The sequence below is a fragment of the Parus major genome, chromosome 1A, assembly GCF_001522545.3.
Source record: "Parus major isolate Abel chromosome 1A, Parus_major1.1, whole genome shotgun sequence".
NCBI classification, from domain to species: domain Eukaryota; kingdom Metazoa; phylum Chordata; class Aves; order Passeriformes; family Paridae; genus Parus; species Parus major.
In genome coordinates, this window is record NC_031773.1 from 44362779 (window position 1) to 44387799 (window position 25021).

A 25021-nucleotide genomic window follows, 5' to 3' on the forward strand; every position below is an offset into this window, starting at 1 on the left:
TCCTGCATGTTCTGTGGAAGGAAGCAGCGCTCAGGAGATACATCCTGGCCATTTAGCAAAAGTGTGGACAGGGAGTAAATTCAGGACAGAAAAGCTACAGAAGTACATCTTCTGACCACTGGTCTCTCTACCAAGGAAGAACAGGGATGGCTGTGAGGCAGGACCAGAACTTTCACTGAGCAAGTGGCCAGGGGTAGTGCTCCAAAGCCTTCTGTTGCACTGCTCAGCAGGTGGCTTTCCTCACCTGCAGGAAAGGGACAGCACTGGCAGATTAAACAGGGTACATAAGGAGAAAAATGAGTATGTAATTTTACAGTTTGTTTCTCTTTTGCACATTAAGCATGAAAAGCATAGAGAAATGCATTTTTTTCTGTCTGTAAAGGGCAGAGAAAGGGGAACAATGATTACCTCTTGTTTTGGCTCAATTTTATAAGGAAATGAGAAATAATCTTCAACCAGGCTAATAAAACTAGTGTATGAGACAGAGTGGGACTGTGTGGAGACCATGTTTGTACCCATTGAATGCTCTATAAATATAATCATCCTACTACCTACTCCTTTTAAATTGCACAAAACAGAATTGCCAAGATTGCTATATATATCTCTAGGATGTTCTAAACATGCAGTAGAGCTGAGGTTAGGGGAATGCAGACATACAGGATTTCTGCTGTTCCTGACAGACCGCTATCCCTGGAGGCCTTTCATGTATTTCAGTGTGTCTTGTAAAGGGAGCAGCTACTAGGAAAAGTGCATAAAATTAAACACATAGCTATAGATTATTATGATGGATGGAGAATACCTAGTCAGAATTTATATAAAATTTATATAAATTTATATAAAATTTATACACAGTCAAAATTTTCTTTTACAGCTGTATCATAGGTGTTTTTTTAATATTCAGCAGAAGTGGCCCCCAGTTTCCTTTACTTTTGTTTCTAACCAAACTCCTTATACTTTCAAACAGTAATACTATTAGTATTCATAACCTATTTAGAACGAGTTGTAACAGGATAGTCTCCAAAGCCCAGACCCATGAAGATTTTTAGAAGTGTAATTCCTATTACATATACCCCTTGCATATTCTTTTCCCTTTTTTTTCTTTTTTTTTTTTTTTTTTTTCCTTCTCTTTAGGGAAGAAAAGCTTTTAAACAAGATTTAGACAGCTAAAGACACTCATAAATCCATGTCTAAAAACCTCACCAAGAAGAAAGGGAGCTTCTCAGCTGACTATCTCTAGTCAGATACTGAAATTCTGAGATTTAGGATGTGATGATGACAGCTAACATCAGGAAAAATACAAAATAGGACCATCTTTGACCTAGAGAAAGCTTGAAACCACAAAGCTCAAGTCGGGGTGGAAAAATATAAATTACTAGTAGTATAAAATCTGAGGAGCTGATGTGGAACAATTTATGGGTGATGTATTGAGATTCAGGTCCTTCATAAGGACCTAATACACTTTTCAAGCAGTACAGAAGCATTCATAAATTGCTGTGCAAGACCAACTATAATGTTTGATTTAAGCTTTAAAAATAGATATGATAGGATAAGGATTTTCTGGTTTGAATATTTAATTTGCAATTATAAGGAATAATCAAACATTTAAGCTTATGTATTTTTTATGACACAATATACGGATGGAGATATTTATCTCTCTGATGAAGTAGAAAGGCAAGAGATAATTTCTTCCTCATCTAACTTTACAGCTCATCAGACAGCTGTGCAATTTATCACATGGTTTTTGCTGTACTGCCTGTGGTTTAGTATTTTAACCTCCCTATGACTTTAACCAGCACCTTTCCTCTCTCTGGCCTCAGCTAACATGAAAAAGATTTTTTTGCTCCACATTTTGCAGATAAAGAATTTATAATCAGAAAATGGTCTCAAGGCAGGTGCCAGAGGGGTAAGGATTCAATTGTTTTGCAATGACAACTTTTAATAGCCTTAGAGAACAATATCTTGTGCTTTTGCAGTATTTTCTAACCCCAAAAACGGGCAGATACCCACTTCTCTAGAAAGGCTTGGATGCTTGATGTCAAATGAGCTACAGAAGCAGACTGCAGCTATTATTTTCTCTATAATTTTTTCTACAATTGCTGCACATTTTCCTACCTCATCCCATTCTCTGAGAAGTGTATTTGACTCATATTAAAGGCACCTGGATGCAGAGATAGTCGCAGATAAGAAGTAACCTCAATAAATCTTCTATAAAAATCTAACACCTCCCTCATCTTTTTATAAAAATGTCAAGTTGAAAAGCCTCCATGCTAAAAGGAAGAAAAAAGCCCCAAGAAGGCCTGGTTTTGAGTGGTTTGAATGCAGTTATTTTTAACAAGGACCACATCTTCTAACTTTTCACCTGTTAAGCCTCATGCCTGGTTATGGTAACGTGTATTAGTCACCATGACAACAACAAATTGGAGCACACATAGATACAACAGTTCTGGCTGAAAAATTTATCATTTTTTCCCTGTAAAAAATTTAAATGTTCTGCAGACCAGTCAAATCCTCATTATTTGCTTTTGTTTTAATTCCTAGAGGAAGACAAATTTTTTAGCTCCTTAAATGTTTGGCTTTTGAAATAATGGAAACAAGTTCACGGTGTACTTCAGATTTAAAATATTTCTGAAGCTCGGTTGCCAAAATGACCGCTCTCTGGCAGAAATGTTCCAAGGAGGGGTGTCAGAATTAGGAGAAATCTACAGCTGCTCCCAAATACTGCGCTGAACAACAGGCTGTCGTGCTTACCCCGCTGCAGTATGGATCAGCAGGTTTGCTCTCACGTACACAGCGCTTGTGACTGCCCCAGAAGTGACAAAAACCCAGGGCACCATCAGTGTGGCACCCTCAAAGTGCCTCTGCCAAGGCGGTGTGTCACCTCAGCCGGGCAAAGCCTGCAGACCAACACAGAGACACACGGCGGGGCCAAACCGTGCAAACCCAGCCGTTCACACTTTGGTTTCCCGCTTGGGAAGAGGGAGTTCTGAACAAAAACACGAGGACCAGAATTCCGAGCTCCCCCTGAGCTGCTGGCTGTCCTGAAGGAACGCACACCACGGAGCCGACACACGCCAACCACACGGCACGACACACCAATGCGCGCACACACGGTCCCCGCACAGGGCAAGGACAAGGTACGGACTGCTTTCGTCATTTCAGCGACATGACACCCGCAGATAACACCAAGGCAACAGACTGTACATCCATAGAGTGACAACATAGCCATTTATCGCTGTATCTTACATTATGAACCTGATGAATCGATGAGAAAGGATATCCTGCATTCTGGTTGGTCCAGATCTCACAGACCGAAGACTGCTAATATAAACAGAAAACTGTATCTCATCTTGTCAATATTAACGCACTGCAACTGCCAAAAGGCAAGATTAATTAGGAAAAGGCTTGCAATAATACTAAAGAAGGAAGTAAAACAGTTGTAAAAAGTAATTATTTTATTTATTTGCTGACAAAATATTTTTGGACAGACTGAAAAGAAACATAGCTTATTCAGAGGCTTTAGAAGAGGTTTCAGACCATGAGTACAAGAAAACAATTTAGTCAGAAGTGCTTTTGATGTAAAGAGATAAAGTTATGCAAGCATAAGTAGAAACTGCCTAGAGCAGAAGAAATATTGGTTACTTTCAGTTTTTGGCAGGGAAGAAGTTTGAAGTCAATGTCTCAAGTAAGTTTTGAGACTTAAATTTCTCTCTGTTGGAGACATTCACAGGGAGAAAGGAAGGGGAAAAAAATCTGGCAACACAATCAGCAGGAAAAATACATTTTCTTTAAAACAATTACCAGAAATGAATGCGTTGCAATTTAGTGAAGCAGCTGCCCACCATCTCCTTCCAACAACAGTTCTTTTACATACTAAGATACAGATAATATTACCTTTGGCATTGACCATGACCTCAGTGTGTAAATGAAAGGTTTCAGCCTACCCTCTACATTATTGTACAGAGAATCTGTAGTAGCGAAGCAAAGTAAGCATATTGTAGCATCTCTAGCAAAAGCAGCAGAACTAGGCAAGCACAGCATTCACCAGCATCTTTTATATATTTCCTTGTTTGGACAATCATTAATAAAGCATCTGTGGCACCTCAGCAAAAGCTAAGATAACATTTTACAGTAGCCAGGCAACTAAAACAAAGCATCAGACATAGGATCTTCCCACGCTATCTTCAGCAGGCAGCAACAAAAGGCAATAAACAGACATGAAAAATGCAACTGCAGCATCCAGAAGAGATAGCAAATAATTTATCAGTAATTTAACAGCATCAAGAATGTGCATTGCTGGTTTTCTGTTAGCAGCAGCAGCAGGAATTTAGCACTAATGCTCAAATCAACCTGATGAAGTGCAAGTCTTCTTAAAATATGACTCTTGATCTTACCTTTTGTAGCCTGCACCCTGGCTGCCTGGCTGGTGACAGAAAAAGTTGCCACTTCTGTTTAGTGTCAGGGAAGCTTGGCATCCTCAGGACTGAATACAGAGCACTGCCAGACAGCCTGGTGGCTGTCTAATGTTGTTAATTGTCCCTTATTTCCTTCATCATCTGAAATGCATAATCACACATCCCTTCCTCCAGCTTCAGTAATTTTAAAACTTTCACAAATGTGGTTAATTCCACCTCCCTCATCTTGTTTTCGAAGTTCCTTGCTTCTCCTTCATGATGTGCAGGGCTCTACATTTTCATACAATTAGCTAATTAAAACTGACTTTTATTCAATCTTCTACCTCATCCCCTGCAACTTGCTACAAACTAGTCCTCGTCCATGTGATGAACACAGTCTCAGTGCAAGGCCAGCAGCAAAACACTGCTGCAGCTACTGCTGCTGTGCCATCCACAGGACACTGCACTGGTGCTTAGCAATGACCTTATTCTGTGTACGTCAAGCAAACTGGCTTCTGGATGCCCTGGCCATACCCATCGCTGTGATGCCTCTACCTGTTCTCTGAGGAGGGGAAGATTTCTGAATAGGAATCCATGGCAGAAGATTGTGCCTCTGCTTTTCAAGGGAAGAGCAAAGAGAAGGCATTTCCACGCTGCTGCAGCATGCCCAAGCATCAGGTAATTAAGGTAGTCAAGAAAACTGACTGCACTGCTGTTTGTACACACTGAGGTACTGAATGCAGTAAGAGATGCAGCAGGATACTGCATGCTGGCAGATGTTTTATTTCTCCTCAGCACTGGCAATGCTGCCATGTCATGCAGCCAATCCTCAGGACCATGATATTCTTGAGACAAAATTAAGTGTGCCTTTAAATCCTGTCCCTCTTGAGGACTTGCTTTTAGGGATTGGCATGGGGCCTCAGCCAGCTCAGTCCTTCAGCTTCCCTGGTGCTAAGTTAGAGACAGGTAACCCTGCAGCACGTGTGTGCCCAGGCTCCAAGATGCTCCATTCAAAAAGAAGGCAGGGAATTAATCTTCTCCTACACTTGTCAATGGTACACATCCTGCCCCTCCCTCCCCAGTCCATCTTCTCCCAAATGGAAGCACACAAGTTTTGGGTCTGAGTATGTGCTTCAAGAACTGTTCAAGTGAACTTCACTCAATAATCAGATCTACCTCCAGATATAAAGATTTGAAGGATCTAGGTTTAAGCGAAACCATCCTTAAATACAATCAACAATAAATCAAGCAGACCAGCAGAGACTGAGAATTTCCCACAACTCCACCAATGCCCAGTCAGAAGGGCAGCAGTGCAAAACTCATTACTCATTTTTGCATTCATTAACGTTTGAATGACTAAGATACTGAAATGCATTGCAGATGGAAAATTAATTTTATGGCAATGGTAATGAATTCAAATTCAGAAATCAACCTTTTCCTTGCACCATTGTAGAAATATTTAGCATTTACTATATATATATTTTATATCTTCAAAGTACTTTAAATTTGTCATGAAGTATGAAATGCCTAGGAGAATTACCTAAAGTTGCATATCCCTGTGGTGGAGAGGAAGGAACCAAGGCAAAGAAAAAGGTTAAGTGATTATATGAGGCCAAAGAATTAGGCAGTAGAAGGAAGAATGGAGATTAGGCTTCAAATACTTGCAATTTTCAGCTCCCAAAACATATGTTCTCAAAAAAACCCTAAAGAATTCAATTTGTGCATACACTTCCACTACAATAAACACAAATACACTTGGGCACCCAATACCACTGACACAGAGGTTCACAGAGGTGAAAGAGTTTAATGAAGAACATTTTCCTAAGTAATATAATATGGCAAAGAAGAGCAAAACAATAGCATCATCTGATTAGTACCAAACATGCTGTTATCTTAATACTTCCCAAAAGATAAACACTTATCACTTATATCACTTATATAACACAAGTGATGTGACAGTAAGACTCTGCTATCATACTCTTTTTGCAGTGTCCCATGCATAAGATTTCCCTGTCTAGTCACGGTGGAATGCAACTCTGACAGGCAGGAGGGGCAAAGAAAGGGTGAAAAGAATTATCCAGGGAAAATTTTAGGCTTCCTCCTTATAGACTAGGAAAGCATGGCTAAAGAAATAAAGTAACTGTAAGACTGATCATAGAAATCATATGCTTTCTAAGGAGAGGAAAGTGGCAGAAAAGAATACCTGGACAGCACACAGAGGAGGAGCAGAAGCCAGGGTGGAAGGCAGTGTAGATGTATTCATGACAGCTCAATGAGCTTCATTCAATGGCATCTTAGGAGATGTTAAAGATTTACCTAAATTAGGAGTAATTCTCCTTGAAAAGTCATGGAAGAAACTAAAGGACCAAAGAAGTGCTGAAAGGGTATTTAAGGTGGGAGAAAAGGAAGGTTCAGAAAGTTACAGCCAGCCTAACTGCAGGGACCAGTACGTGACTAGAAATGTTTAAAAATCCAGCAACCATCAAGGGGTGGTTCTCATGAGCTTCTGACATTGCTGCTGGCCATCTGAAATAAGCACTCAGGAATATATGTATGCATGTGTATATTTACATCTACACATACATTATTGAGAATAACAAAGAAAAAGTGTAATATTGCCTGCCATGTGCTACCAAGACAGCTTCTATGTGCCAAGAAAAATTCAAGATGCTCATAAGGAGGTTCTTCAAAATTAAGTTCTTCAGTATGAATCATCTCAGATCAAATTTCCTTCCTGTGCTGGAAAACTGGTCAATTAAATCAGCATCAGCAAGGAGAAGTACAGCAAGGCTTGGACACTGTGTGACTCCTGATGCAGCATGTTTCGAGAATGATTACTGGTATTTAAGCACAAATGGACTGAACATGTTGAGGCAATCTGCAAGGACCTGCTCCATGCTGTGGCTTGGAGGTGTGCCAGTGCTCTCTAAGGAGGATCCAGAAGTGAGGGACTTCTCAGAACAGGGTAAGAAGTGAAAACAGACCTGATGAGCTACAGATCAGTCAGATGGAATTTAGTAGGATTACACAGAGAAATAAAATGGCAAATAAATTAGCAAAGTGATTTAGGTTGGGGGAGGTCAAAAAAGACCTGAAAGTTGCAGTATACTTCAAAGTAGATAGAGCAGTCTTTCAAAAGAATAAGTATATAAATCACAGGATAAAATTCATGCTTCAAGGAAGCTCAGGAAAGCTCCACTCCAACTCCAGCTCAAAGCAGGAGCAAGTGTGAGATGAGGCCAGATTGCTCAGGGCTTCATCCTGTCAGGTCTTGCAAACCTCAAGGACAGAGACTGGACAGACTCTGTGAACAACCTGTCCCCCTGCTTGCCTGTCCATATGGGGAGAAAGTTCCTTGTGATGTCCAGAGTCCCTCTTTTAGTTTTTGTACCCAAAGCCACGTTTTCTCCAGCCAGCCCTGGTTGTGCAGACTCCTTGGAGGGCAACTGCTTCAGCTCCCAGCCATCTGAATGGTGGCCCTCTGCTGAATTTTCTTTCTCCTATATAAAAACCCTCAGGTATTTAATAAAAATAGATGCTGCATCCCTGAATGTTCTCAAAGCTCTTTGGAGAGCTTGCCTTACCAGCAGAAATAATTGCAAATTCTCCTTCAGAAAAAAAATCTTCAGAGATGAAGAGTGAAATTTGAAATTTGTATTTATTTTAGAGAAGCAGAAACTCGAAATATCACTTCTTATTAGTAGAATTACATGTTTTGCAGTGGTGTATTTCTTCTGCTTCTCCTGAAAATACTTTACATGAAAACTTCCAGGCAACAACAGGCCCCCTTGGACTGGCTCTCTTGCAGGTAAGAAGTGGGTGATAGGTGTGAGCTCATTCTCATTGACAATAGCTCTTCTGCTAGTGCTGCCAGCTTTCAGTGTACCCCAGCCTCTTAGCTTTGCAGAGAGGATATAAACTTCTGCACAAACACCAATGAAGATTATGGGACCATAGGCATCTGGCTTTCTGCAAAAAAATACCCCCAAACAACAAAAAAGCTCTTTCAGAAAAGCACCCCAGACTCTAAACACAGCTTTCTTCCAGCAGATCAAAAATGTAAATGTTAAATATCAAAATTCAGTTTTCATACAATCTTTTCAATATAAACCTTCTAGTTCAAGAGACTGAGTGTGAAAAACAGTGAATTATGAAGAACATTAATTAACTTTTCTTGGTGTAGTATTTATGGCTAAAGTTTGGATCGTTAATATTAAATGTAATAGCAGCTTCCTTAATTTGATTTGCTGAAGCATCTTGTAGGTATGATCCACCTCACATAAATTCAGTTCTAAAATGTTAGCTTCTGTAACATTACTGAAAAAATTCTCTCTCTATTCAGGCAGAAATTAAGTAGATTTCTTATAATGTCTTTAACAGGGTACTTGTCCATTGCCCAGAGAGGTGTTGGATACCTCATCCCTGGAAGTGTTGAAGGCCAGGCTGGATGGGGCTTTTAGAAACCTGCTCTACTGGGAGTTGTCCCTGCTCAGAGCAGGGAGGCTAGAACGAGATGATCCAACCCAGTGGTGGTTCAATGATTCTATGAAACACATAATTCTCAAGGGATCTATGGATGAAAACGAGCTGAAATGTACAGATCAAGACACAGCCACCTATGCTGTTTGTATCTATGTGAATTACAAACACAACTGCCAGCAATAGATTTAGTTAAGTGTTTTTCTTTTGGTGTTAAATTGAAGGTATTCACAGTTCAGTCATCTTTCCATATTAAAAATATAATGCACCTAAAATATGAGCCTTAGAGCATTTTTTTTGGATTTGACTTTTTTTTTAGATAGCTGTCTATTTATCTTCACAACATAAACTGTTTTGTGCTTATAAAAAATGGAAATAAGTAGCCAGAGAAGTAACAAGATAATGAATCTATTCAACCATATATTTGTATTTATTGCTTCATAAATCTACTAGTAAAGAATTATGTTATTTCATGAGTAATTTCAACCATTGATAAAAAATCCTTCCTTATTGCTTCTTAGATAATCTCATTTTACACACCAGTATTCTCTTAGGCGTATTTTTTCCTCATTCATAGTAATCTTTAAATCCTTCAAAAGCAGAGAAGATGGGAAAACAAATATGAAACAAAAAAATAAAAAAATTCTACTGTGGTGGTTTAAAGTTACAAAACTAAATATGACTTCTTTATTTTTGGCTCATTCAAACTTTCTATGTCATCTTACTCAACCTGCAACATCTGTGTATATCAGCTTTCCTAGCTGAAAAATGGAAAATATGATTTAAAATCACAGCCCCACAGTGCACTGGAAATATAAATGCATTAGTATCTGTGAAGTATTTGGAAGACATTGCTGAGTTGAAGGTATTATTTCAGAAAGAAGCAAAATGATTTCACAATTTTAATATAAACCTGCCTTTGCTAATTCTGTTTTTTGCTTTTATGACATTTCTCCTCTTCTGTAGGCAAAGAATCTGTTGTACTAAATCCATTTAAATGATTGTCCCCTGCATATCAATCCTAACCCAGCAATGAATTATTGTATCTTACAAAAAATAATGTTAAATGGCAGAATCCCAACAATCAGGACAGATTTACTTCACACTTACTGTGCAGTCACTACAATGACCTTGCATTTAAACTATCTTGCACTTTAGGAAAAAAAAAAATTAAAAGAAAAAACATTAAAAAAATTAGCAAGAGACCTCAGATTGAAAAAAAACCTAGAAAGGCTCTCAAAATTAAGTCTGAGTTCAGCAACTCTGGGAATGAACTTTTCCCGTCAGCTTTTGTGAATAAGTTTTTCAAGACTCTCAGATAGTAAAAGAGTTCCTCCTTCCATCACCACTCTCTGGGGTGCCCCCATATGGGCCATGCCCAGGTTTATCCTACTAGAGAGCTTACTCTGACTCACTCCCAGTTTGTCCTCCCGGAGGCAGACACAGGCTGGGGCTGTCCCCAGAGCCCCAGCGAGGCTCCTGCCCATTTCCTCCCCAAAGGACAGGGCTCTCCACAGCCTCAGCACCATGGGGAAGGTGTGTGACAGCATCGGGGGAAGCCTGTCCCAGCTCTCCTCCTGCAAGGACTGCCACGGACAGGGGTGCTTCCTGCACCTCCCTGCATTCCTGCCACGGGAAAGATGTTTTTGGCCCTCACTCCTGGCTCAGGGCAGGGTGCAGAGCTTGGAGCACCACAGCAAGAGGTCTGATGGACCAGAGTGGCTAAGAGCACCATCTGGCTGGCACAATAAATAGCCACTGCTTCGGGGCTGGCAGTCTGGAATGCTTCCAGCTAGTACCTAAAGCTTCTCTCCTGCCTGGAGAACTGCAAATCCTAAAAAGGCTACTTTTTAACTGATGTCTCTTAATGAACTTGGCTGTGATTCCTTTCAACCTCCAAAGTTCTTCCCTGCACCTATTTCAGGGGTGAATGAAGAGCCCAATCCCTTCAATGGGACTCCTCCTCCTACCGATTTTGGTTCCAAAGTACTCAAGCTTTGCCTGCATGATTTGAGTTCTATTTTAAAGGTTCAGGCAATCTTAAGAACAACCTCAGCTATTTTAAACTACGTTAATTTGATCATACTAACCTACAGTTTGCAGGCTCAAAATTCAACATCCACAGCTAATGATGACTCACACTACTCATTTCTTCCTAGATTTTTTTTGTCCTTTTTTTTTTGGAAAACAAACCATCTCACAGCCTTCTGTATTACCATCTTGGCAGTTATGATTTATACAACCAGACATCACAGACTTTCGGAGCTGGATGATCAACCAGGGGGTTGGATGACCAAACCAATTCCATTGGGGAATCTAAATTGGTTAGACTCATTGTTTATTATTCGATTTTCCCCTTAGGTCACAAACAGTCTGCTAGGGAGCTGTAAATGAAGGTACACGCTGGCCTTGAGACAAAACCACCCACATTAAGTAAATTTAAATCAGTGCTTCCTCCAGGAAACAAAGAGTTGTATTACTTACAAGCAGATTTGATTACGGTTCAGAGAACTGTTTAAACACATCTAGCACATCAAAGGAAAACAGATTTAAGCTGCCGTGCTCATTGTTTAAGAAATACTGGTTGATTGATGCAAAGATCAACACGCTTGATGACTCCCTGTAACAGTTTTTATGGGAAACACAGGCCATTATAAAGATGGAAACATCCAGTTTCATCAAAAAAACCTTCAGATTTTAGATTTTGAATTAAGAGTAAGATATTTTAAAAATGTTAGAATAAGACTTAAATAAAATTCATTAAAGTAGTACAATAAATAAGTTCACAATACCATGTTGGCCTCTCTCTTCGAGGCCATAAAAATGCCCATTCATCTCATCATCGAGAACACACCTAAAACACTTCCAAAACATCACAGCATCCAAGATGTCTTTATGCACATTTGTGGACAAGCATCCAGTAAACATGCAGATTCATACAGCAGCATGCAAACAGCCTAGCAAAGAAAGGGTTAAGACAAGAGAACATTCTCAAAGCAATTCAAATAATCCCTCTAGATTGTTCTGTATGCGAGAAGTATTCTATCTGGGAAGCTGGACTGGTATCAGTTTAGAAGTTGCTGCTGATCTGACACAAGCCAAAGGAACCAGCAAACTGCAAGGAGAAAGTTGCTAGATAAAAGAAAAACCCAAGAAACCCCACAACACTCAGAGCAGAAGGTCCATGTTAAGAATCATTTGGACCTCCTTTACTTTGCAGAAACAATTATTTCACTTTTAATTTCTAAGGGGCTTTGGGGGGAAAGGATGAAGGAAATATAGTTCATTCTGGCAGAGCACACATTGCACAAAATAGATTTAAGAATCTATTTTTGGGCTAGAATGGTTGAAGAAATCCCTGATTAGCGTCTTAATGGGGTGAGTCCAATTTATTGAGAATGATCACCAGAGGGAGTCATTGACTTTCCCATTAAAGTCAAAGGGAATTTTACATACATCAGGAATGCAGAATTTGGGGGCAGAGCTGAAAAAGACTTCAAACAGGTTGGAGTTCAGGGAACAACACAAACCACAGTTTTATGGATTTCATCTGAATCCATTTTCCCCTTTGGAGTCCCAAAGGATGACGGCTATATTCAGTGTTTAAAATTAGACAGCAGGCACTGAAATCACTCATTCAGTGGGTACACACTCCCACAACAACAACAGGGGAAAAAAACCCAACAAAAAAGCCCAAAAACACAAGCAAAAAAGAAACCCCAAGAAACCACCCACCCACCCATCACCTCAAAAAAAATCCCAACAACAAAAAATATCTCCTAAGCACTAAATTGGTTCTATAGGAGTTTGGAGTGGTGTAAGTAATAACTGCTCTGTTTTCTCTTTGGACATGTAACATATCAGTCCTTCTGGAAATGCAGAATTCAACAGCACAAAGGAAATCTCCAAGTGTCATTTATGAGAGTATGTCATACCTCTTGGGAATATCAGTAAAAGAAAGGAGTGAAATGGAGTCAGAAAGAATTGTTAGCATAGGATTTTTTTTTGTTTGTTTGTTTTTTATTTTTTGGGCTTTTTTTTGTCTTCAATGCTAGTGACTGAAAGAGGTAGAGAGTATAGGGATTTGTGAACAGTGACTAAACGAACTAATTAGACAAACCAGTGAATTCAGCCACAAGCAAGTGTGCATTTTATGCTCAAACACCTAAATTTCACAACCTTCAAGAAATATTTTCATTTTAAAAACTTGTCTTTTCTTGGTGGACTTCAGCTGAACCTTATGCTTGCCACAGAAGCCCAGGAGACTTTGGTTTGAAAACAAGCTCATTCACTCAGCAACTTTCTCCTTAATTCTGTACAAGATTATATAGCAGAAAATTAGTTTTAAAAAGGGCAAGGCAACAGCCCCACCCAACCAAATGCAATTTCACTTCCCTAGAAATGCCCTCTGAACAAATGGAATTTAATTTGTTTCCATGTTCCCAGGTAATGGCAGCACCTTGTTTTGTTTGTTTATTTAATTACTTCTTGTTCATGTAATTAGCTGACAGACTGCAGCCTTTTGTTCATTATAATACAGTTATTTGCATAGTTGTTTCCATTTTGAGGCTGAATTTTGGACAGAGGCTCTGTTTTGGGTTGTGGCAGGCAGAGACACTGCTGGGAAACCTCATGCAGGGAAGCATGCAGCAACCTGCTCCTTCGTGGAATGAGTTGCTCCAGGAACTGGCCTGGCTGCCCATCTGCTTCTGACAGCAAATCAAAGCCTTGTTTCCAGCATGCAGCATAAGACCTGGCTCTCTTTCATCGTCATAGGTATCATTGAAAACCAGTTGAGCTCATTCTAAACACCAACACACTGTCCATGCATAATTTACTGCGCTTTAGATTGAATGTTAGGATAAATTTCTTCACTGAAGGGGTGGTCAGGCATTGGAGTGAGCTGTCCAGGGAAGTAGTTCAATCATCACCCCTGGAACTGTTCAAAAAACATGTAGGTGTGGCTCTTTGGGACATGGTTTAGTGGTGAACGTGGCAGAGCTGAGTTAAGGGTAGAAGACCTTAAGGGTCTTTTCCATCCTACATTGTTCTATGGTTCTGTGGCATCACTCAATGTAGGCTTAATTTAAAAATATCAGTACTCTTTCAGTGGTTGGATGAAAAAAAATTAGAGATGAAGGCTACTTTCATGAACAGTTTGATTTAACATCCACTTGAGTCTATTGTTGTTCAAATAATTTTTGCAGAGTTAAACATTTTTTTTAAAAAAAAATAATCAAAATATATTCCCAGATCACAGTTTTGCAGAATTCTGACCCTTCCCATTAATAAATGCAGCAATCATCACCCTTCAAGTCCTCTGAATTTCCAGCGGTGAACTGATGCAAGCTTAGTTTTATTATCTAGGTTGCTCAGAATTTCAGGAATCCACACCTTATTACGAAAACGAGGGGCAGAGTTGGTGCTGGGGGGAGACTGCACACTCTGGTGCACAGAAGGCACCTTCACCTCATCCTCCATGCATCTAAACACTCACAAACCTCTACCTCTGAGGAGAAATTATGCACCAACACATCAATTTACACTATTTTGAAATATAGAGCGTTGGAAGAGACAGCTTGGAAAAATTGTCGACCTTTACCACTCAGCCTTCATGTACAACCCACTGCTCTGGTCAGGATTACCCCAGTAACCAAGAACAGTAAGGCCCAGCCTTTTAATGGCACCGGTTTTGGTCCTACCTGTGCCATCTGCCTCTCCAGCTTTGAGCGGGGAATATCATCAAAATAGTTTTCATTTCTTCTTCTCCTTGCATCGCCCTGCATGATAATGTGGGGAACGTCCAGGGAGCCACCAGTAGTGAAAGTGCTTTGGCTAAGTGATGGAGACAACTGAGGAGGAGTGTGGTTACCACTGGGTTCCTGGACAGAGAAAGAGAAATGCAGCATAAGAAGGACAGCATATTGCTGACTTCAAATCACACATTTAAAAGTGCATTTGAATTGCTCACACTAAAAAAATTATGGAACAATTCCTTCAGTGGAGGTTATTGTGGATGAACTTTTGAGATTTGCTACCTGAAGTGCAGAGCCCATGTAGGAGGAAAAATAGTTCACAGATTACATGAACTAGTGGCATATTTCCTCCCCAAAACCTCCTTGTATAAGATATACTCTCTTCTAGAGATAAAACAGTGAGCTACTTCTTGTCAAGGCCCAAATAAAGCTATGATTTAGGATTAGCTATTTGTTAGATGAAATACATTCTCACCACTTCTGAGCAGCTGCTCTGAGCAGTGAAAATGATTTGAACACTAGCAACACCTCTTGCTGGAAAAAAGAAATGTGTGTCCATTTACACAGTATAGACATTTTGTTGCAATTTTTATAGCAGGTTTTGCAGAACATCCATTTTAACTTGAAGTACCAGATATCAGACACAAGCTAAATACCAATTCCTGGAATGCATGAAAGCATCAGAGTACAAATATTTCACCTGGCTTTCCTTGTTTCCTCTACTGAACTGTAACGTTGTATCAGTCAGTGTGCAAATACATAATACATGTGTGATACACAAACACCACCTAATAAACAAACCAACAGGTCCTCCTGGTATACATTTTAGCAGGATCTGCCACCACACTGCCCACAGCCAGACATGGTGTGGATGTTTGGAAACACCATGATGCACATGGCATCACTCGTTCAAGCAGCAGCTACAAACGTCGGTGTCAGGGTGCACCGCTGCACACTCCCCTGGAGCCCCATCAGCAGGAGCAGAGCTGTGCAGTGAGCAGGAGAACACTGTCACAGCAGCTGGGTGGGAAATGTTCCTCCTCGTGATGCAGGCTCCTGGGCAGAACGCAGCCAGGAGCACGTCTGATCAGAGCAGGCCTTCTCTAAACCACCTGCTGCCACAATGCTCTAGTTCAACACTGAGCAGCAAGAGGGGACCTGCAGATGGTGCAGCAAGAAAAAACCTGATCCAGTGTGGAAGGTAAAAAAGTTCTGCTTTTTTATTTAAAAAGAGAATTCAAGTGGATGATTCATGCATTATTACATTGAAGTAAGCCCAGTTCTGAAAAGCATCAAGGTACTTTACTCCACGTTGTTAAGAAACAAGATCTGGTGTAAGGAATCAGAGAGTTGTAATCTTTTCCAAATGGAAAGTTCAAGTCATAATAATGCCTGGTGTCAATATTTGATGTGTAGGAGTCTATGTGACATTATTCCTTGCAATCACAGTAATGGATTAGTATTTTTCATGTTGCCAATTTTTCATGTTGAAAATATAGCTCTAGTTCTTCAGTATTTTTTAATTAACTGGGATTTTTTTTATTTTTTTTTAATTCTCTAACTTTCCTATGATCTGAGACAAGCACTTGACATTTCCCAGGGCAAAGAAAAGAGCATTTTCCTCTTAGAAATAATATTTTCCCTCCTTCACAAAAATCCACCTACATTTGGTCCAGTTAAAAGCTTCTGAAAATAGTCTACACACGCTCAGTAGGTTTGGTGAGGCATAATCTCTAAAATCTTCCCTCCCTGGACCTAACAACATGGTGTACACACCTCTGCTCTGAAAATAACCTGAGTATATGGGCAACAAACAAGATCCTCTTTAGTGAGTGCTACCTGCTGCTCCAGCCAAGTGGATAACCTCTCTCTGCTCTGAATCAGGATTCACCCACTGCTGCAGGCTGACAGGGCCACCAGTGTATCCAAGTGAGAGATGAACAGAGAGAATCCAGCCCTCATCAAACTTTTATATTTTATCAAAGTGCATATGAGGAGGAAATTCAGTCGAGATCTATATTGGAAGATTGCTGGCAAGGCAGTACAGGCAAGAAATACCAACTCAAGAAATAAAAGAATTACCGTGCCTCTGCATTATGGAACAGTATGTCATTGTATGATTTTATGCTATTTTCTCAAAGTTGTCCTTCACAGCACAGATGGATCTTCAACTGTGCAGAGTGTTGTCATCTACTCAGCACAGTGTTATCATTAGTTACTGTGTAGTCAGTATTTTATTCTCGCCTCGTTTCATGGCCCCAAACCTCTCTCCTAAACTCTTTTCAAATCCTGCTCTGAAGAGAGGATGATTAATATCGTCATAGTCATGATGCTTGTAAGCACTTTACTAATGCCAATCAATTAATTTTCACCACACCCATGACTTCTGGCATTTTATAATCACTGCTTTATGTGGGTGACCTGAGACGCACAGACAAAGGTTAGAAAGTGGCAGTCACTCAATTACAACATCTACTGCTCGATTTCCCAAGTGCTTGAATTCCAAACTCCACTTCTGTTGATCTAATTTTCAGCACTGTGTACACAACACTTGTATAAATTAGACTCAAGACTCCAGTCAAATACTTAGCTTGTCAGTAACATACAATTAGTGACTGTTTAGGAGGCAATTAATTAAATAACTTGCCATGAATTATCCAAGTTTTCTGTGGCAAAAGTAGGTGTAAGTCTATAGTTTCATAGGTAGAGCTATTCCTTTAATCATGAACCTCTATCCCATTCTTCCTTCATTCTTCTTCCTCACTCCATACCTACCTTCTCACCTTCTTAAACAAACCTGCAGACCAGGCAGGGACACCCTTGCAGGTGCTACCATGGCCTCAGTACCACGCTACTGTTTGTCACCAGCTACTCGTGTTTCTACCCGGCTGTGGATGCAAGGACACATGACCTGCAGGGATGTCTGATCACATATTTCACTCTCAAAATCTGCCCCATCCCCTCTCAGCCCTGCTGCTCACGTACACCATGAACCACACAGGTCAGGGCTGGAAGGAAGCTTAAGAGATCCTTCCCCAAGCTGCCTGGGCACACAGATGTTTGTCTAACCTTTAACCAGGAATTCTCTCCAGTGAACTAATTCTTGTGTTACGATATCATTACTATCGCAACACTTTTTCTCCAAATTTTCTGCCAAAATTGTTGGTCCTTCAGCTTAAATTCCAGCCTCCAGTGCTGACTGGGTGAGGGAGGGCTCCCATGACGAACATGGAAACTGTCCTATAATTAAAGTTTATCATGCAGTCAAGGAAAGAAAGAAAGATTGCATAGGTAACCTGAACTCCAGCAATTTCTATACTTTTTTTTATAGAAAAATACATTTGTATAGTGTGTGTATATATACATGTAATATATAACATATATATATTTGAATACAGTATATTTGAAATCAAAATAGTGTTTCCTTTGTACACAGTAACATACAACAGGGAATAACATATATTGTGGATATTTTTACATTTTGAAGAATTTTTGGTTTTCCTCAATATTTAACTTTTTACTTCAAAATATTATAAAAGCTAATACGAAAACAGTCAAAAAAGATGAAGAATTAGCATTCTTTAGCTTGAGCTTGGGAACTTAAAAGTAAAAACTACCTTTTATACTGATGTAGAGCAGCCTGATTTAGTGGAAAGTGCTCCTGCCCATGGCAAAGAGGTGATTTTTAACTTGGTGATTTTTAAGGTCCCTTCTAATCCAAACTGTTCAGTGGTTTTATATAAATCAATCTTGCAGCAGCAGCAGCAGCCAGCTTATTTAAGCCAATTTTCAAGATACAAATTATTGCAGACTACAAACTAAACACTATGTCTTTGTTTCATGTGAAATGGCATAGTAGCAGTTGATGGGAAAGAAAAACTTTATTCCAAATGCATGTCCTCCTCTTTAGGATTCTCTGTGAAGACTCCAATTCCAAGAGGTGATAAATGACATTTAGCACTGGCCCGCATCAGTAGCTCTAGCTGTGCAGCAGCAGACTACTTTTTATCATTTTGACTACAGATGGAGGACATCCAGTTTTCCCTTCCCTTCCCTATTAACTGAGAATATACAGTCCTGACCAAGAATGTGGACGGTGGACACTTTCCCAATTGCTGAGGAGGAATTAATTATCCAGTCCAGAGTACTGTAGGCATTTAGCAAAAAAGTCTGCCTTTTTATATATTTCTCTCCTTGGAGTGTTTTAACACCTGACATGCATCAGGAATCATTCACAAAATACATAAAAAAATAAAATACGAGAAAAATATCCACACATTTCTGCAATGTGCCTTAGAGCACACTTCAGATTTGTCAGACCTTTTTAAATATGGCATTGGGAATAGGTTGAATTAAGGGGTCAGATCTAAAATGTCCGTATAGGGCATCTGAGAACAGGCAGGGTGAAAACAGGCTGGTCACAGAAATTTTAAGTACAATTAAAAACAAGCCCTCATTCTGTCTTTCTGTATTTCTCTTTACACCAGGAAATTTAGCTTGGGAGCACAGATACTCTCTGACATTTTGAAATTTAATCCCAAACGAGATTCCCATCAGAAATGCAGCCCCATGGAAATAATGAGATCCAATCAAATGCAAAAGGTGTGACCTAAAATATCAAAATAAAAATGTTGCTATGAACTCTGTTGGAGAGAATGCAGTAGGAAGTGGCCATCAGACCACAATTTGATAAGTGCAGCAGACAACAAGTAAGCAAAGGCATTGGATTGGAGAAACCGAGTGAAGGTGGTGTAATGAGAGGAGATTAAATGTGGTCAAGTGTGGAAAAACCCAGGGACATTGCAACAGGGTTTCTGAAAGAGGGAATACAAATTAAAATTAAAAACATGATGAAACTTTTGATATACAGAGACACCTTAATGGCATTTTTATCTCAACAATTTCAAGAGGTTCCCCTTAAAGAAAGCCTAAAGCATATGTCTGAAAAGTAAGTGCAAACATTCGAAAACATGAAAGGAAATTGGTAAATCTCCTGCAATATTGATCAGCTGGGCTGGGATTCCTGTGGGCAAATGAAGATGTGCATCTTTTAAATCCCTGGTCCTGAGCTAGTTTCTTTAGCAAAGATAAGCTGGTACTTCTAAGATTCTCCTTATCTCATCCTAAGGCAGACATCTGAAACAGGTCACACGGATCACCCTGTAAAAATATCAACGTATTTCTGCTGGCCCATCAGCCTAAGATGTCCATAATCTACAACTCTCAAGTAAGGTAAGTTGAACCCCACTCAAAGTACCCATTGTTCTCATGTGAATGTTATGAAACCCTTGCTGACTTGTCAAGAAATGCTAACAAATTTTCATGGGGACTCACCCTGAGGGTTATTGACCGAGGTGGTTTCTGAGGAGGATCTTCGTGAAGCCTGTCTCCCAGAGATGCCAGAACACGCTTCCGGTGGCCAATCAAGCTAATTTTTAAGACCTGAAATAACATCAAAAATACATCATTAAAAGAGCACATGGCAACCATTACATGAAGATCCATTCAGACTGAAGACATTTTCTGTTTAAACCTTGTAACAAGTCAGTCCTTTAGACAGGCTGAGCAGACAGGGAGCTGTGCAAGGCAAACAATCAGCAGAGAAAATGAGAGGTGAGATAAGAGGAAAAACACTGTAAAATGAAGGAAGAAACTAGAGCATATATAGGTGTGGAAAACTGAAAAAAACAGGCTCAAACATGAGTAAAGAGGAGACAAAAATGAAATGAGAAGGCAGAAGAGCAGGAATTAAAAAAGGGAAGGGGATGAGAAGACTGGAGAAGGAAATGCAAAGATGCATACAAACAGTGAGCGATGAGGATTAAAGTCATTCATGGGATAGATGAGGAAAAGAGTGAGAAACAGTCAGTGAATGCTTAGAGGAGGCAAAAAGGGAAAAAAGGGATTGTACAAAGACTAAATGTTACCACTTTTAAATCTATTCACCATGCCTTTCCCAGTGCTGCTAGAAAAGGGTTAAAACCGCAAAATTTGGCAGAGGAGGAGGGAATAGTTTCTCTCAAAGTGACCTTTCAGCTGGGAATCCTAAAATTGTTGGTGTGGGAAAACTCCATTTATTATGTCTAATGTTGTTCATCCTTTGCCTGTTTTGAGAAGTGGAAGTCCTGTGGAGAGATAACCTGCTCTCACAGACATGGGGGAAGCCTTGTATTATAGAGAGGCAGGAGCCCTCCCCTCCTGCCAGCTAGAATGGAGCCATGTCCCTGTCCCTCTGTCACCTGGTGTGGTTAGCAAGGGAATGAAATAAATCTACCCTTTGCATTTTGGCTGTAGTTTGAGGGTTGTCCTTGGTTTCCTGTATGTGCAGATTCACACACACAGGTAATCTCCAAATATGTCATACAGTTTGTGCTATTATGAAGATTCATCCTTGTGTAAGAAACACTGGGTGGACAAATTTTACCCTGGAGTTTTATTACGCTTTTTATGAGACACAAAATCTCTGTTGCACAGACACGTGTCCATCAGTGGATACATTCACACACCTCGTGCTTGTCCAAACTCCAAGAACACTGCCAAAAAAAGTTGTCCCAGATTTACAGCAACTACTCCTCATTTTTATTTTTGCATGTCCCTACCTTGTACAAAACCACCACTGCTCTCAGGAAAAGCGAGAGAACAGAAGCAGTGAGTTGGAAATTTAAAGTATTAGTGGGAAAAATAACATATTTCAACGCTATTCTTTAATGGCTACAACGGCTGTAGTGGAAAGAGTGTATAGCAGCACTAATTGTAGCAGCAAAGCCTCTGCTCTGCAAACAGCAGTGTCCTTACATAACTCCTCCAGACTGTACATGTGGTTTCATACTCCGGAGCTGCCTCCAATCCCTCTCAGAAAACAGTACTTCCCACTATATTTAGGACCACCGTGTGTCAACACCCTTCAGTTGAGAGGAAGTTCTTGCTCAACCTAGAAAAAGTAATAGTCCCCAAAAAAACCTGGAAATGCTACATCTTTAGTGAACAATTACCTCAGCTTAAGCGGTAGCACTGAGAGTTACAATTCATGAGAACATCACTACCCAAACCCCAGCAACTCCCCTGCTACATCTCTTGGATCCAGCATCTCAAAATATGGTACAGGAACATGCTGTCATTATTCTGGTATCCATGCCTATCCATCCATTATCCTGCCTATCCATGTGCACGTGAATCCATCCACATTTCCTCTGTTAGATGTCTCTGTGCTGATACTGTTGAACATCAATAACCTCTTTTCTGCCTGCATCTCCAAAGTGATGGGCTATGACATCAAGCAGATGGAGGCCTTCCTCTGAGAGGCAGCTTACAGGGGTGTTGCAGACCCTGCAGCTCAGCAGGGAATGCAAGCTGCAGTCCCACAAAGCACTCTGCTATGTGCTATCCTTTCAGTCTAAATCTAGAGAAGCACGAGTGAAGCTGAGATAATGCAGCACACAGAGAAATGCCTGAGGCATGCAGGAGACTTAGTTATGTATTCAGTTTACACTGAGTGTTAAACAGAAGGGTGCACAGTTTATCTCTGTATTTAACTATATGAAACACGTGAATGAACTACAGCTGCTTTAAACATTACTCAAGTAATGCACTTCAGTGAACTTGCTTCTTTCATAATGCTTCCCCATCAACAAGATCATTTATCCTGAGATTTTTAAGCCAAGCTAAAGTTCTTTGGGTTGTTTCAAGGTCCTCAGCACTCTGACTGCCTTATTAGCTATATCAAACCACACAAAGCTATTCTCTTTGACTTCACAGGGAGAGAAAAGGACATGATTCTTGAGGGACTGCACACATAAGAGATCAGCAGACGGGTCTCAATGTCTAAATTATTTCAAAAACTGTTCTCAATTTGAAAGTAATACAGATCTTTAAATACCACAGGCACTGCTAAGCTTACTCCACATTTTGTTTTTCTATTATAATGGTGGTTGCCCCAAATGTGAATGGGAGGAAGTTAACGATGCAACCTACAGAAACATATGGTTCCCAGGCACCAGGCAGCTGCATCCCAGAATCATCTGGAGCACATATTCCTTTAACTGAAGACAGCTGTATTCTTCTGGAAATGACTCCCTAGCCATTTCCTTACTTGGAAAACCTGTTTCTCAACTTACAAACGTAAAATACTGTTTTCTGAAACACTTCTATATTTGAGTTATGAGGGCTTAACAAACATCCTGAGACTCTGGAAACTCATCCTGTGATGGATTATCTTTGACAGTATTTATAAAAAATGTCAAATATCATAAATATAGGTCAACAGTGTGGAACGGTACAACTGCCTAAAGCAGTACCATTGAAATGTGTTAATGTTGAAAGTCTTGCACTTAAACAGCCCACAAGTCAGCTTTCCTGGTATGTAATTTCTATAAATCAGGTGACAGTGAACACCACAACACTGAACTAACACTAAATAAGGACAGTCAATAGAGTGCACCTAAGTATCATGCAGCGAGGCATTTTGTCAAATGGACTGTAGCCCACTTACTATACAACAATGAAATGGGTTTTGCAGTGTGGCTGCAGGAATCAGCAACAACGTGTCCTCAAACTGTTCAGAGTAGCTCAAGGCCCTCCACAGCATGTTATTTCATTACTGGGACAAAAGGGGAAAAAAACCAACCCAAAAGCATGTACATGATATGCTTCTTTCTACACTGATGGCAGGATACCTGAGACAAAAATGATACTACTACATTTCATGTATTTGATGTTGTTGTTTGTTGATTCAATTAAAAGAGAATGGGGCAAGTCGTTCATCCAAAGCATTGATACATGCACAAAAATTTAATCTTATTTTTACTCCTGTACTCTGCAATGATTAGCATACAAAATTAAATTCCACTAGGAAATGCAAGAAATCCACAAATATAACCAATGTAACACTTTGCATTTAGATCTCTGGCTTAGTTGACAGATGTTTCAAAAAACACACGTAGCCCCATAACTCCCTGATGACTGTGTATGTGCAAATGCTGGAATTAACAAGTTATTCCACATAAAATGAACATTATTTCTGCTACATTCTCCTGCCTGATCTTTTCTCTAATTGAATAATAATATTCAATACTGTATGATTCTACTTTTTTTTTTCCTCAGAATATTAGAAACATTACTGAAATTCAAGACATTAATTCTCCTTCTTTTGGAATAATGTGAAAAAAATTTTTATGGGCTAAAATTAGGATCATAATAGCACAAGAGGTCTAGACTAAATGTGTAGCAGCAATTGGACACTAGGAACCAAAGTACAGAGCTAAACCAGCTACAAAGTATAAAATTAAAGAGTGATCTGAACAGTGCTCCTGATTCTCCAGTAGCAGCATCAGACAAATTCAAGAAAAAATTGTAAATGCAAGCCAAAAAGTGGGATCTTCCTATTTCTGCAAGAATACAGCCCAAAATACTTGCTAAAATCAATATTATTAACCATATTACTGCTGGTCATATTGGAATAAACTCCAAGATATCTGGAATTATAGATGAAGGGATGAATTTGATTATTGCCCCTCTCCTGCCACGACGCGGCCCCACAGGGCTAATCCTGAAACATGGCAGGGCCCAGAATACCCAGGAAGTGACCCCAGATAAACCATACAGCTCACCTGACCAACGGGATTGGTTTAATTGAAAATCTGAAAAAGGATTAAACATACTTATGGTATAAATTTTCAGTATCAATTTTACAGATCCTATCCATTGAACTGCTGTCAGTGCTAGCAGCTAAAACAAGAATAGAGACAAATAAAAAAAGATCAAAAAACTCTACATTCTGCATACCAACCAAGATTACTTGGTGTAATAATTGGTATAGTTTGAAAAGCAAATAGGCCCAAGTCAGCTATGATACTTAAAGAGGGTAGGTTTAGATTAGATATTAAAAAGAAATAATTTAGAATGATAGTGAGGCACTGGAACAGGTTTCCCAGAGAAGTTGTGGATGTCCCATCCCTAGAAGTGCTCCAGGCCAGGCTGGACAGGGCTCTGAGCCACCTGAGCTAGTGTCAGGTGGCCCCCACGGCAAGGGGCTTGGAACTGGGTGCTCTTCAAGGTCCCCTCCAACCCAAACCACTCTGTGATTCTATGAATGCCCAGTGGCTTTACAAATACCAGGCAAAGCCAAATCCAGTCAAGTCATATTAGACTTCTATTGCATTCTTCACATGGGCATACTTTATGCTCCTGCTCAGCACATGGCAACAGAGAAGCACCAAAGCATCCTGCTGGTCAGAGGCTTGCTGCAGCTTCTCTGGTGTCCACAAGTGCAGGGGGAGCTAGTGCTTATTATGCCTAGGAAAACACCTGTAAGATACTTATCATTTCATATCATAGTGATTTCATAGCATAAAGATATGAAATATGCGTCACAATCCTCTGGAATTAATTACCCAGCTG

The 25021-nt window shown here is 39.9% G+C and overlaps 1 protein-coding gene across 8 annotated transcripts in view; it reads right to left on the reverse strand.

Moving 5' to 3' along the window:
* The window catches only part of ANKS1B (ankyrin repeat and sterile alpha motif domain containing 1B), a 409682-nt gene that overhangs the window by 30522 nt on the left and 354139 nt on the right, over window positions 1-25021 (reverse strand). For 4 of the 8 annotated variants that reach the window (XM_015627528.3, XM_015627525.3, XM_019006671.1 and 1 more), the window contains 3 exons: window positions 19961-20068; window positions 14573-14752; window positions 3244-3318 (listed from right to left, as the gene is read on the reverse strand). In XM_015627528.3, coding sequence (XP_015483014.1) covers window positions 3244-3318; window positions 14573-14752; window positions 19961-20068 — 363 coding nt within the window. The remainder of the gene's footprint in view (window positions 1-3243; window positions 3319-14572; window positions 14753-19960; window positions 20069-25021) is intronic. The other 4 variants (XM_015627526.3, XM_019006672.2, XM_015627533.3 and 1 more) reach the window with 2 other exon arrangements.